The sequence below is a fragment of the Pseudonaja textilis genome, chromosome 1, assembly GCF_049901715.1.
Source record: "Pseudonaja textilis isolate UNSWEBS1 chromosome 1, rPseTex1.2, whole genome shotgun sequence".
Taxonomy (NCBI): Eukaryota; Metazoa; Chordata; class Lepidosauria; order Squamata; family Elapidae; genus Pseudonaja; species Pseudonaja textilis.
Window position 1 is genome coordinate 30,020,442 of NC_141990.1, and position 15,049 is coordinate 30,035,490.

The 15,049-nt window shown below is 36.0% G+C and overlaps 1 protein-coding gene across 1 annotated transcript in view; it reads right to left on the reverse strand.

Moving 5' to 3' along the window:
* Window positions 1-1,279: 1,279 nt before the first annotated feature.
* The window catches only part of PAPOLG (poly(A) polymerase gamma), a 34,821-nt gene continuing 21,051 nt past the window's right edge, over window positions 1,280-15,049 (reverse strand). The window contains exons 14-21 of the mRNA XM_026696060.2: window positions 12,609-12,728; window positions 7,824-7,933; window positions 5,580-5,701; window positions 5,328-5,503; window positions 3,430-3,512; window positions 3,091-3,314; window positions 2,054-2,107; window positions 1,280-1,477 (exon numbers count right to left, since the gene is read on the reverse strand). Coding sequence (XP_026551845.2) covers window positions 1,376-1,477; window positions 2,054-2,107; window positions 3,091-3,314; window positions 3,430-3,512; window positions 5,328-5,503; window positions 5,580-5,701; window positions 7,824-7,933; window positions 12,609-12,728 — 991 coding nt within the window. The 3' untranslated portion in view covers window positions 1,280-1,375. The remainder of the gene's footprint in view (window positions 1,478-2,053; window positions 2,108-3,090; window positions 3,315-3,429; window positions 3,513-5,327; window positions 5,504-5,579; window positions 5,702-7,823; window positions 7,934-12,608; window positions 12,729-15,049) is intronic.

Sequence of the window (15,049 nt, forward strand, 5' to 3'; positions counted from 1 at the left end):
GACCTGCTATGCAGATCACTAGCCAGCGTTACATACCACCGAGACTAGATGTGGATTTTTGGGTTAAAACAACAGTGTTAAGAATATATTTAAGAGAGAGCTTCAGACTACCCTGCACCCCTGTACTGAAATGACACTGATAACAATAGGAATACATCAGGGCAAAGTACTCTGCATGCCAACGCCTTTGGGAAAAAATAAAGGCAAGAAAAAAATATTTTTTTTTGGTTTTTCATAATAAAGACATTTCTGCTGAAAGAACAATACAAGACAAAATAAAGCTATGCATTTTCACAATGAAAATAAAGGTCCAATCCAAGGGAATAAACTTTACACTATAGGAATACCCACATACCACACATTTTGGAGGAATAGTACTTTGAAATTTTTACAACAATTATGACAGTGTAACACCTGCAGAGAGAAATCTATAGAAGAATAAGCCATTTTAAACAAGGATAGGTATGTATAATGCCAATATTGGTCCACTTAGCACTGCCTTGATGCCAGCTTGGAGAGGTTATTCAGGAAGTTCCCAGCTCTGTAATGAGAGATCCAAAGCGGAGCTGACATGGATCGATATGTAAATCATAGGTTGTACCCTTTAGATGCAGTCTGTCTTCATTTGTTGAATGTTGCTTTCTATTACAGTAGTATGGATACAGTAACTTTAGGATGCCCTTAAATGGAAGAATATCATGTGGTGCTGTTGATGAATATTTTTTTTTGAGTCAATATTTCAAAATTATGCATTTTAAACTGAAACATATTGTTTTCTTTTAAATTATAAGGTTTGCATATTTTAAAATTTATGCATAAAAAGGACCAGTATACATTTGTTGATTGTTGCTATAATCTCATTGCATAATCTAGTGTCTTCCAGATACAGGGACACTGGTTAAAAAATTTGGGACTTACTGTCTCTACACATTTGATGAATATTAAGTGAGAAATTATGTCCCATACTTCAACATGGTATCTATAAAAATTTCAACCTGATGCATGGTATCTATACACATTTCAATTAAATATAATCAGAATTCCACTCTGTACAGCACAATGTAGCTGGAATTTTGCATAAACAATGGAAGTCTTCATTCTCACTCATCCCCCTCAATCTTTGTAGACGAGTTGGAAAAATCAAATGAGCCCTACAAAAGAAAAAGGGGAACTAATTCTAGTTCTAGATAATTCTGACAGGAAACTGGAGTGGATCAGGGCACCTTTTCTGTGAGTTTAAAAACAAGTTTATAAGTGGTTGCAGGCATGTCAAAGTTCAAAAGTGAAGCATGAACATAAGAGCAACAATTGAAACAAAGAAGTAAGCAATAGTCATTAAAATGCAATGTCTTTACTATTACCTGGTAAAGCACTGCTATCGATTAAGAGTCAGTCTGATGGAGTTTTTGACAACACGAACCATACCACTTGCTGGAATTGGAGAAGATGAATCTGGCAATTCTTTACTAGAAAGCCGCTGCAAATGAAAACTAAAATCAGATGAAGGAAGCAAGATTCCAGAGATATGAGTACAAGCCTAGATCAAAGCAACATCTGGCATCAATCATACGGCTAAGAGATGTGTCATCTCCAGCTGCTCAGCTTTTTTACTGCTACTGAAAGGAGATGGTTGAGTTAAAGCTTTTACCATATAAGCCAATCTGGGAGTCTTTGCAGATGGGTGGCAACCCCTAAAAATTAGTGTACAAATTATATATTAAGTGTAGGAAATACTACAGATTTGATAAAAGAGATACTTCAGAAAGTACAAGAACTGTGAGCTTCCTGCTGCAGCCTCATAATCCTGAGATCAGGATTATGTCTTAGTAACTCAGAGACAGGTGCTATGTACCCTGAAACATCTCTTCTCACTCAAATTTAAGTTACTGTACAGTTCTGTTATATTTAGTGTCATTTCAGTGAGAGCAAATTACAAAGCGTGAAGGCATATTACAGAACACAAAAATAAAAGGAAAGCCTCATAAATATTAAAAATCTGCAGACATCAGTTATTATCTCCATTTTGTTTCAAATACAAATGTTCACTTAATACCTGTGATCTCTGTGTATCAAAGGTTGGAAGAGTCAGGGTGTCTTTAAGGCTTTGCTAAAAGGAAGAAAAAACATAAGTTGCTTGTCAAAATGCAAGTACCACTGGGCCACAGGCAGCAAATGCAAGCTATACTGACATCACAACATCATGTCTGCACCAATGATGTAATGAACTGCAGTGTTCAATTTATCTCACCACTTACTCTGACATATGAAACTTGTACAAAGTAATGTAGTGTTTCCCTTCCTTCCCATCTCTGAGTCTTGACAGTAACATCTAGTTTGATATTATAACAGAGCTGAATTTGGATAAAATACACCAAATTATTGAAAGCTATGTAAAGCCAGGTTTAGCCCTTCATTTCACACTTTGAAGACTCATCAAACTACGAACGATAATTTTATCATGCAACACATCATTCTGGCTTTTCATTCATTCCAGTGGTGGGATTCAAATTTTTTTACTACCGGTTCAGTAGACGTGGCTTGGTGGGCGTGGCAGGGTAAAATCTCCAGTCAGAGGTGGTATTTGCTGATTTTCCAAACTACTCAAAAGTTCTGCTACCGGTTCTCCAGAACTGGTCAGAACCTGCTGAATACCACCTCTGATTCATTCCCTACTTCACTTCATTCCCCAATATCTAAACTAAAATAATAATTCAAAAGGCAGGAATGTCTCCTGAATGTATTGCCAGGAAAAAAACTCAATTTGTTTGATATAAATTATACAGTTAAATTAGCTGTAAACCCCATAGATGGTGAAGGGGGGGGGGGGAGGAACATTACTTATGCCCATTACAGAGTTATTACTACTAAGATCTTCACCCTTATTAAAGTCTAAGTCAATCTGGGTGTTTTTCTCCAAGAGGTCACAATCTCTATAGTTATTCCAAAAGTAACTTTCACTTAGTTTGAAGCTGTAGTGCTCAGCAGAGTTTTGTTATCAGTCATGCAACTGTGTCCTCTTTGACACAGTTAAATTAATTTAAACACTCATACTGCATCATGAGTATGGCACTTGTGCAGAGAGACACTTACCTTGTCTACATCTTTCAGCCGCTTAAAACAATCTTCGGAGACTGGTGAGTGAACTCTCTTATGTGCAGAGTTATTTTTAATAGAACTTATGCCATCTAGGTGTCCCTGGGAATGAGTAGAAGCAAGGATGATAGTTGGAGGAATTTTATTTTGCTCTATGGCCATGGAGATACTACTGGAACTTAAAGGCAGAGTTGCGTCTGCTGAAGTTGTAAGATTCAAGCCTGCAAAGTGGAGTAACGTTAAGTTTTATTTAATGGCCCTAAAAAGAATACTTTTGAATTAATTAAAAGAATTAAAAGAATTAATTTTGAAGTTAGTATATTCAAGAGCTAGTACCTGGTACAGACATTGCTGACTGACTGATGGCCCAAGGCTTCTCTTGCCTTTCAGATATTGTAGGTTTTTGAAGGACATCAGACCTGTGAAAAGCAGCACTGGTTAAGAAACATTTCATGGAGATGAGACATTATGATAAAAGCCTTCCATAATAACATGGGAAAATGAATCGAATGACTTAATGAATAGATGAGAATTGAGGAGAATGACAATTGTATTTATTTATTTATTTGCTTGTTTGTTTATTTATTAGATTTGTATTGCTGCCTATTTGCCATGGCAACTCATTTAGAAAAAGTCTATTTGAGATACATGGTTTAAGAACAAGTCTATTCATAAGCATACATAGAAGAAGAGTGAATGAAGAAACCTGATTATTTTTGATGAAAAACTGAGGGAATTAAGTAGGGAAATTATGTATGATTTAAAAAACGAAAATTTGGAAACAGCTTGGAAAAGTGAAAAGTATTATGTTACACATGTGATCAAAATCCATCTAGGACAATCACCGGGAACCTGATAGAATGTATTTTATGGAACAAAATGAGGGAATATTGTTAGAAGCATTTCAGAGATCTTTATGAGAAATTGTACTCTCTTCAAAAGTAAAAGTAGCAAAAGTAAACATAAGAACTACCTGGGATAATTTTTTATAAATGGATTGCCCAGATGTCTGACAGAAATTTGACTTAAAACATGCAAGACGTAATCATAAGAAAAAGTGTGAGAAATGTGGTGCGGCTTTATTGAAGACAATGGACGAGGGGACCAGGTTTTACTCTTTAGCAAGCCTCTGGGAAGCCTGTTATCCTTTGCTACCAATGCAACAGAAGCTGGCTCAGTAATGGACAATCACACTTTGTAGGACCATTATTTTACAGAGCAGCTTTCCTGCCTACCCTATTTTTACAAAATTACAGGTGCTTTAAATCTCTCTGAGTGCAGCCCTTTTGCCTCTTAAGTCCTACTAAACCCTTCAAAGCACAGGCTGAACGTTGTTTTCTCCTACTTTGGTGGTGGTGGTGGTGGTGGTGGTGTGTGTGTGTATGTATGGTATTCAGCTTTGTTCGGGTATTTTCCCATGTCATTATAGTTGTGCTTTTAAAGTTGTAGCAACGTTTCGGCAGAATTTCATCTGCCATCATCAGGCTTCTGTATAGTGTATATATTTATATATACAAATATAAATAAAATCCCTCCCTCCCTCCCTGTCTCTCTCTTTCTCTCTCTCACACACATCATTCTGGCCTTCCGAGGCCTAAAAAATTCATACTGTTGTGGCCTGTCAGCCACTGGCCCCTCCAACAGCCAAATCAGAGCAGGAAACGGCTGCGTCGGAGTCAAGGTCAGCATCAGGACAACCTGGGATCTCCAAGCGGGGAGAGGGAATGGAGCTGGCAGAGAGAGACGGATAGAGGCAGACTCTGGGTCATCCATCAGCCTTCAGATGGAGAGTCAATAACCCCCAGATCTGGAGGTGGTTGATGAAGATGAGGAGGAACAGCTGGGTCCAGTGCCTGACACACAGCTGCGAAGAAGGCAGAGAAGAAGAGAGCAGTGGAAAACTGTGGGCCGATCCTGGGGAAGGAAGAGCCACCACTGCTAGCGAGGCTCCATCCTAGCTCTGGGAGATAAAAGGTGGAGATGAATTGGTGTGGCAGACAACTATTCATCTTCTGGCCGGATGGACTTGTTAGCCTTCAAGAGAAACTTTTCACTGGGGCTGCCAGCATTTCTAAAAAAGGAATCTCTTGAGTTCACGTCAGAGGGTTTGTTGTGTTTGGGGAGCTGGGTCAGAACACATACAAATACCCAAATTATTTATTGGTCACATCCTAGAAGTAATATTGTTGCTATACACATACGATAGACACTTGACACAGCCACACAACACCTACCTTTCTAACCCTTTTGAAAAAGATTTACTGCAATATTCCACCATGTTGTTGAATGAGGGAACAGTATTGCACTGTGTAGTAACTTCTGCACTGCTGTAAGTGTCCAAAACACTATCATTTTCCATTGTCTTTTTCAACACGACCCCACAAGCATGTCCACCAAGATCAGGCACGCTCTGTTGAGATAATTTCTGTTTAAATACCCAGATCTGTAAATGAAGTATTGTCAGAAAAAACAAAATTTGGACCAACCTTTTTCCTCTTCTGCAAAAAGTCTGCTGGCAAATAAAAATGGAGTTGTTTCTTCCTCACATGAGTAGCTTCAATCTTCATGCCTTCTTTCAACATGTTGATATTGTTTGCCTGTCTGTAAACTAAGATCAAAGATGACAAAGTCAAGAAGTTATCCAACAACTCAGGCAACTTTGATCAGCCTTTAACTTGCTGTCCTGCTGCTGCTGGAACAAGCTTCCCAGTCCATAAAGCATATATCAGATTGGGTATTACGATATTGTCATTCTACCTTTAGGTAATAAAATAAAGCCATAGAGTTCTTCCATATGATCAGTGAACAGAAATAAAGAAAATTATCTAATCCAGTTTATTTTTGCAGTACATATGCATTATGAGTCCTGATACTTCAGATCCAGATTCTTAGGTTTGGCTAATAGTCCTGTCTTACCAGTAGACTTAATTTTACAAGCAGAGTAAAATAAGGGGAACCTAGGGATACAAGCACAGAATCTATTTTTCTTCTGGAATCTGATTCTTAATCAGCACTATTATCCCTTCTGAAGAGAAAGCCCAGATAAGTTTTTTCCCAAGAGAATTAAGCATCAGTCTTCTTTAGTTTATTAGTTTGATCGTGCAACGAAATACTGAGACATACTGGACATGTTAACTTGGTCTATATAAGTATCATTATATGGGAGCTAGTGTATTAGAAACTAGATTTTATAACACAACAATGGCCTGCTGGTTTATTGTCTCCATTAAAGTAATGTACAATTATTACATATTTTCTAACAAAGGACTTACATAACTTAAAACCAGATTATCCAAGAAAAAAAAAATCGATAAAAGGGGGAGGGCTTGATCTCTCTCCCTACAGAAATCTAGTTTATACAGTTAGAATAGTATATATGTGTATAACTTTCTACCCAATATATTTTATCACCTGGTTTACAAGATACATTTCTACTTTAGCAGATACGTGCCAATACACCTAGTAAATCTTGAAGATAGTCCTTGGCTTATGACTTGTTGCTTAACAACCATTCAAAGTTACAATGGATTCAAAAAATTATTTACAACTCATCCTCAAAGTTGTGATCATTACGCAACTCCTGCAGTCACAGAATTGCATTTTGGGCACTTGGCAACCACTTGCATTTATAACCAATTGCAGCATCCCATGGTCATGTCATGCTTTGTAATGGTTTTTGTTATTTTCGGGTAAAAAATGGCAAAAAAGCACCCATTAGATAAGCTAGATTTGGACTTACAACCATGTGACTGACTCAACGACCATCATTAATACAACTGTAAAATCTAGTCTGGTCATGTAGTGATTCAATTTATGACTGCAATGACTTATGATCAAAATTCCAGGCTCAATTGTGAAGATAAGTCAAGGACTATATTTTTATACCCAGAAATAAATTTCCTGTGTAGAGTCAGAGGCAGTGGAATGCTGATAGGTGTTTAATAACTGACTCTGATGACTCCATAGCTACTGCTACATTGCTAGTCACTGAACAATTGATCAGTGTGTCAGGTTGGAGATTCATCTTTGCTCTCAAGTAGCTCACAAAATTCCAGAAAATTTAATGATCAGCATTTGGAAAACTGCTGTGAGAAAACTCCAACACATTACTGGTCAGAGGTCTCCACTCTGGAAAACATATAATACAATCATGAGTTTTGGCTTCTTCTTTCTTTCCAATGAATACAAACCGGAGTTGCTTACAGCAACGTTCAGCTTTCAGAAATAGCTTTTGTAGCACTTTCTAGGCTGACTGATTACATTTCACAGACACTTTTCATCTCTAAATAAAAACTTCATACATTTTGAGAAGTGAGCCTATTTTTCTTCCTCTGGGGAAGGACAGGTCCTAACTGGACTTGTATTCTTTTGCAATCAGGAAATCAGGATTGTGCCAGTCCAATAGACTTTAAAGGTATTTTAAAAATAGTAAATCTTTGGGGGGGGGGGAATTATTTAAAGAAGAAATTTCCTTCAGCACAAATTCATTTTCAAATCTTCTGCATGGCCATATTGGTGTATTGTTGTAAGCTGCCCATAGGTGTGATTGGCGGTATAGAAATTTAATATGTAAATATTCCTTTTCTCATTTTTATAAACTACTTCATTACAGATGATATTTCACTTGGTTGCCAAGATGTCAAAGGCACTAATTTATACTAAAGTGAGGTATCCATCTAAAGTAATATTGGTCTACTTAGAACAGGACTTTTAAGGGGAGAAAGGTTTACCTGTATCTGTGAATGACTGGATATCATACGTTAAGTCAACGCTTACACTCTCTGCATTCTCCAGTTTCTTAAAAATTATTCCCAGAAACCACATTGATACATAATCACTTCTAGAGGGAGAGACGAAAAACAACATATTACCAAATGCTCCAGTGCCAGAAGTGTTGTGGGTAAGAGTAAAATGCAAATTACCTCTGCATTAGGTTGATTTCCTTGCAGAGATTCAGATGCCAACATAATAAAGAACAACTTTATTTATTTATTTATGTCAATTGCTTACAAGATAATAGGTATAAGTAAAAACATAGTTACAAATTCATGGATACATATAAGAAAAATAAAAAAATAAAAGAAGCACTAGGACAGGGACGGTAGGCACGTTGGTGCCCTTATGCACGCCTCATATATGTATGTAAACATATATAGATATATAGATATACATAGAGATAGATAGATAGATAGATAGATAGATAGATATATTTTCTTCAGTTTTCGCGGGTATTTACATGTATGGTATTCAGCTTTGTTCGGGTATTTTCCCATGTCATTATAGTTGTGCTTTTAAAGTTGTAGCAACGTTTCGGCAGAATCTCATCTGCCATCATCAGGCTTCTGTATTGTGTTCGTCTGTGTGTCAGACTTTCACAGCCATGATGAGATTCTGCCGAAATGTTACTACAACTTTAAAAGCACAACTATAATGACATGGGAAAATACCCGAACAAAACTGAATACCATACATGTAAGTACCCGCGAAAACTTAAGAAAACACACACACATACACACACACGCACGCGCGCACACACACACACACACACATATATATATAAAACAAAGAAATTACTTTGACTTTGAAATGGAGAACTTTTATTATTCTAATGAAGAAGAAACAATGTTTGGGACCTATGGACTTTATAGAGTGTTGCACACATTCATACAAATTCACACATAACTGGACAAAAGAGAGAGAGAGAAAACGTAGACATAAAATCTCTCACTCTCAGCCATAGTATGCTCCCTGGAAAAAAGAACGTGAATATTCCCCATCTCACTTTTAATTTAACAAGGTCAATGGAGATAAAAGGTTTTACCAAAACAGCTGCCATTTTACACTTGTTCTTTTCTTTACTTGTTTCATTGCTTCCTTGCTATTAATTTTCTGTAAGGCCCTGCTTCTGTAAGACACAAATAACTACAGAGCTCATACCCATCACAAACTCTCCAAGAAGCTCTGGTGCCTGCACAGGGAAGTTTTCCTTGACTTGGAGTTAGCAGGAACAGGGCTTCCAGAAAACTTGCATAGCAGCTGCACCACAGAGAAGTTTGGAGAAGACATGTAACATCACACTATGGTAAATGCCCTCAAAGGTTGAATGCAGCTTAGATGTGGTTGAATGTTGTAGGTTCCCTACCCCTTTGGCACTTATGGGAACCAGAAATATAATCAGCCAGGAAGAAACTGAACTATTTCCTTATCAGCTGATTTTACTGCAAAACTGTCTGTCTGCCCCTTGCCTTGTGCAAAGGCAAGTTCAAAGTAAGCAACTTTATTCACATCAGTTAGTCATTCCTTGCAAATGCTCTCTACCACACTTTTATTCCTTTAGGCCATATGCATTTATAAACCCAATGCTTATTTACATTCTAATCCTATTAAATAGATAAAAACCAGCTATATTAGACATTAAAAAAGTTCCAAACTGGAACATCCGGTCTGCAGTGCTTCGGGGCAGGCAGGAATCCGTGACTGTGCGTGGTTTCTGCCTCTGCTTGCTGCCCGAGTGCCCTGAGCCACTCGGCTTCAGGGCTAGCCACCTCCGTAGAAGGTGGCAAAGACAGGGGGGATCTGGCAGGGTCGAGAGATATCGCACCTCTCTTCCCTAGCTGGCTAAACCCCCTTTTCCAAAGGCAGCTGAGCGGCAGTAAGAAATGGCCGCCACATAAAGCGCTCAGCCGGAAAAAGAAAGTGCAGGAGGAGCTGTGAAAAAGTGAAAGTGTTTTTTGCTGACCGGGATAAAGCAACAGCGAAAGTACCCTGGAACTTAAAATTTGCCAAAGATACATCATTTCCAGAGATTTACAAGCGGCGAATGGAAGTTTAAAAGGGAAAGCTTTTCTTTCTTTTCACTCTCCTTCCTAACGTGACAGCGAATAGAACCGCAAGAGAAATCAGAAAACTCGCATTGGAGGTAATTAAATGCTAAAGGGATAAGGATTTCTGAACATTTTTTAAAAAAAACATTTTTTGCTGTAAGTGGGAAGGGAGAGGAAAAAAAATTGGAGCAGAATTTGAAAATAAGGAGGAGATTGCCTAGAATTTTAAAGAGCTATTAAATATTAACAAGACTTCCAAAAGATACATTTTAACTGGAACTTTGTGATTAAACAGTAACCCCAGAAAGAGAAAGGGAAGAAAGAAGAAAGTACTAAAAGAAACAGCTTATTTGGATTGTTTGGTGATTTTGGAACTTTGGGGAACTATCTTTGATTAAAAGCACTTGGGTGGTTGTTTTGGAAAAACTTTTTCTCTCTACTATGGCATCACTTGTGGATGAATTGAAAATTGAATGCCAAAAATACAAAAAAGAAGGGAAAGATTCTCTTGGCACTCTTTTTCAATTTTTAGAAATGGTGGTTTGCACTTATGAAAAACTGACTGCTCAATAGGATAACTGGGATAAAGAAGAAGCCATCTTTGGTGAGCAAGTGACTCTATTTGGGGAAGGAAAGGAGAAAGAGGAAAAGAAAAAGGGGACTTTAAGATTTGAAAAAACAACCAAAAAAGAGAAAAATAAGGTGAAAAGTGGATACAATGTTAGAAAACAACAGAAAGGGGGAAAGCAGAAGAAGAAAAGGGAGGTGGGGAGACAAGGGGGTAAAAAGGGCAAGGAGAAGAATAAGCAAGGGAGAAAGGAAGGGATGAGAAGTCTCAATGGTGGGGAGCAAGATGTAAAGAAACAAAATTCTTTTAGAGACAATGGGTAAACTTAATTGAAAAAGGGATTCTGCAAAGGTACATAAGATTGTATTCTTATATTTGTATTCAGAAATAATGTTAGAAAATTGGAAACAACATGTAATCAAAAATGGGATAAAATATTTAGTGTAATTTAGTGAAATTTTTGTGAAGAAAAAGAAGGCAATGAAATAAATGAGAGAATTGAAGTAGGAGAAATGGGAACATTTTAATGAAATAATGATTTAAAATATGTGAAGTGGGGGGGAAATAACTATGGAAAGTATAAGTGTTCCCATAAAAGTATGATATTTAATTGAAAAGTAACATGTAAAGTGTTTAAGATATAAATGAATATTAATGATTAGATTTGTATTGGCATTGATAGTTGTTTTAATTACATCATATACCTATAATTTTTTTTTCTATAAAAACATTGTGTAATTTTAGAATGTACTAAACAGAATCCCAATGCAAGTTATGTATTATCTCAAGTATTATAAATTTAGGGGAAAGAGTTAAAGGCGTCATACTCCAGTCAGTGTACAGGAGAAGTTTTGTTTAAAGAGAAAAGATAAATGGATCACTAGAAACAGAACAGACAAAGAATAATAAGTATTATGATTTGAACTGAGATGAGATAAATAAAATAAAACCAAGAAAGTTAAAAGAGGTGAGAACTTATATAGAAAATTGAAAATGGTAATAAGATATGGAATGGTATATAAAATGAATATGAATTTGAATTTGTGTCTGTACGAAGAGTTATAACCCGGGATCAAGCAGCTTTCAGAAAAGATGTTCTATGTTTTTATGTTTTATGTTTTTTTTGTTTGTGTATTGTCTTTGAAAATCAATAAAATTGTTTAAAAAAAATATTCCAAACTCCCTTTCAGTCATACTTTATTAGGCAATTCAAGATTACAATATATGTACATTTTCCAGTCACTAGGAATTATGTTTTAAAAGAAAATAGAGAGAAATAGTATGTGTCACTGATATTAAAGCTAACTCCATGTTAATTAATAAAAGTAGGCATGGTTCCTTTTCAGAGGGTGCCTTGGCTGCTTGAAATCTGTAGAGCCTCTACCCTAGTAGTCCTTCTGGAGGGCTATGCAAACCTCACATTGGGCAAAGATCAAAGGGAGTCCAAGCAAACGTAAAGTAAAGTAGGAGGTTCTGGTTTAGCTATATGGTGTTGCTTTGGGGTTCAGTTGATTTTATTTTTATTGTTAATGAATATCATTGTAAGCTGCCTAGGATTTTCTGATATAAGATAGGCAGCCATATAAGTTTTACAAACAAACAAATAAATGAAAGTGTGCTTGGGTGAATCTAGAATCTCTTAAAGTTTGCTGAGAAGAATAATTAAAACTATATTACCCCAAAGTGCTTTTCAAAAGGCAACTGAACTTTCTTCAGAACTGAAGAAGCTTCTTGGATGAGAAGCTAAGTGTCTTCAAGGGACACTCCCCCGCCCCCCCCCCAAAAAAAAGTCCAGTTACCTTTGGGACAACCATGAACTGGATGACTGAAAATCTCCATAGACATAAAACTATTTGACAAAATATAAAATCCAATGGTGTACCTTGAAGGCTTCAAATCAATTGTGACACAAATCATCTTTGTGCTACAGCATACTAAAGGTGCCTATAGATTAAGCATCATTATCATATGCCTCCCATATTTTCCCAGTGCCTGCTTTGTCTCGTTATCCAAGGAAACAACTAAGGATGGAAAGACAGACAACCTATACAAGGCTTTCTAATTAGAAGCATTAGCCTCTCTGCAAAAGCATACAACAATGCAACATGTTGACATTAACTTACTCTTTGTACTGATCTCTGTTCCCACTGAAGGACTGTGGATTTACATGGGCAAGATTAATAAATTCATTTCTCTCCAAGTGTCCAACAAGAACACGGATTTTAGACTCCACCAAGCCAACCCTACAGAGAGAAAATTAGCCTCAGTTAGCAATGTGTCAAAGTGGCAAAAACTATCAACTACCCTTGGAAATATGTCACCATGCAATTTGAGGGGGCAATGCATGGAACACAAAAGAGAGAGACAGAGAGATTTAATATTAGAAAATAGTTTTTTTCAGCATTTATAATTCCTTACATCCACAGGACAAATGCTTATTTCAGAAATAAAAATATCCATCACAAGTTTGAAACACACAAGAATACAAAACAGTCAATTAAAAAGCACCAGATAATTAGCACAACAAAGTGTTATATAGAAATGATATTTAAAAAATACCACCAAATGAAGTTTTGATTCAAAAAATAATGGACTGTGCTGAACTAGATAAATTCACTATGGAACTGAAAGGCAAAGAGGATCGAGAATACTATGCGAGAGGTGGTACTATGGGAGAGGTGGTATGAATGGGTGAAGGATAAGGATAAAAATAATGTATAGTCACAAAAATAAGAAACATGTATATACAATGACACAATAACTGTTAATGGAAATGAGATCTTTGTATTTTTGTTTTTAAAGAATAAAAATTTTAAAAAAAGAAATTATATTTAAATTAGACTTGGGGAAAAAGGCTGATGCTGATTTAGGAGCTAACATCAACTCCTTTTTTAAAGGATGAAGTTTATATATTGTCCATCAGAGTCAAAGGAGTCTTTGAATCCACATTGCCTTTTTTCAGGTTGAGATCATAATACGTAATTCAATGAGAGCTGATAATCCTTTTGGGCTACAAAATGTATGATTTCTGAAAGGGTCTAAATGTTTACAAGTACTGCAAATCAGTTGGACTATAAAGAGCAGAAAAATTATCTACTTTTCCAAGTAGCTTTTGTATTTTTCACTTTTTAATATCCATAAATAGTAAATGATATATGCGTTATATAAAAGACTTTTCTATGGTTTGCAAATAATTTTATTATAATGCATATAATAAAATTATTTGCAAACCGTAGAAAAGTCTTTTATTGATAATTGCTCTGGGGTCATTTGACCTTAATATGCATGTGCTACTTCCCACTTCCAGAGTGGAGTGAGTGGAACATAAAAGCTGTTTTTCATTTTTAAAGGGTATCAAGAATCAGGTTACACCGTAGTACTTGCAAAATGATCTCTCTCAAGAATCAAACTGAGTATGTTAAGCTCTTCCTCAAATGATCCATTGAAGATCATGATCTCAGTGAGCCTTGGTGTCTCTTTATTTTTTTTCAGTATTTTCAGTTTAAATTTCCCACATGCACTAAGCTTGTTTAAAATCTATGTAGTACATTTTCTTTTGTTAACATATTTTATTTTATGCTTTGTTTTACTATTTACTTACTTACTTACTAAATTGTCCATGTCAGACAAATGATTCTGGGCAGTAAACTATCATAAAACAATTAAAAGCAATTACAATATAGTAAAATGTGTGGCAGATGAATAAAATTGTTATCATAAATGTCAATGTAATCAGGAAATTTGGGACTTAGAGCCCCAAATCATGACACAAAGCCAGGTCTTCCAAGGCCTATCAAAAGACAGCAGGTTGGGGGTCATCCTCAACTTGAAGGGAGAAAGTTCGAAGAACAGGAAAAAATTTATGTTGCTTTTATGTTGCTTTCTCAATGAGAACAAGAAAATATAAGTGGGCAGCTCTGTATTATTAACTACAGCAAGACCTTTGACTAAAAGTTCATGCCAGAATGTGGAATTCATGGTGTGTCAGAACAGCTGATTCTTCTTCTGATGAACACTTACAATTAACAAGAAGCTACTATGAGTAGTAATTTTGGAAACATAGTGTCTCAGTATATGTAAGTAAAACAAGGATGAATATTGTCTGTCTCAATAAATATAATAATGACAAGATTCTAAAGATGACAACTGGAAGTTGAAACTCTTGGCAATCTGAGATACATACATAAAACAGGTTTGTTAGCTGAATGTAAATAACTTGTTATGAAACGAAAAATGAAAAATGTGGATTTATGCTAATTATTAAGATAATAGCATCAATTAGCCTTAGTGAATTTACAATTGAAAATGAAGACGTGATTGTGGTACATTGTTTTATTTTCTTTGACTTAAAAATGAAGATGGATAGTTAATAGAAAAATAAAGAAGATATCAATTGTAGAATGCATGGTGTTAAATAAGATCAGGAAGGACTCTTAACATTCTTAAATTGAAGATCAGAATATTTAAAACAAGGTTCTCAGTGGTGATGCATATTTCTGAAAGCTGAACATTGAAAAAAAGTTCACACCTTAGAATCATAGATCTGGAGATGTTGACTAAGAAT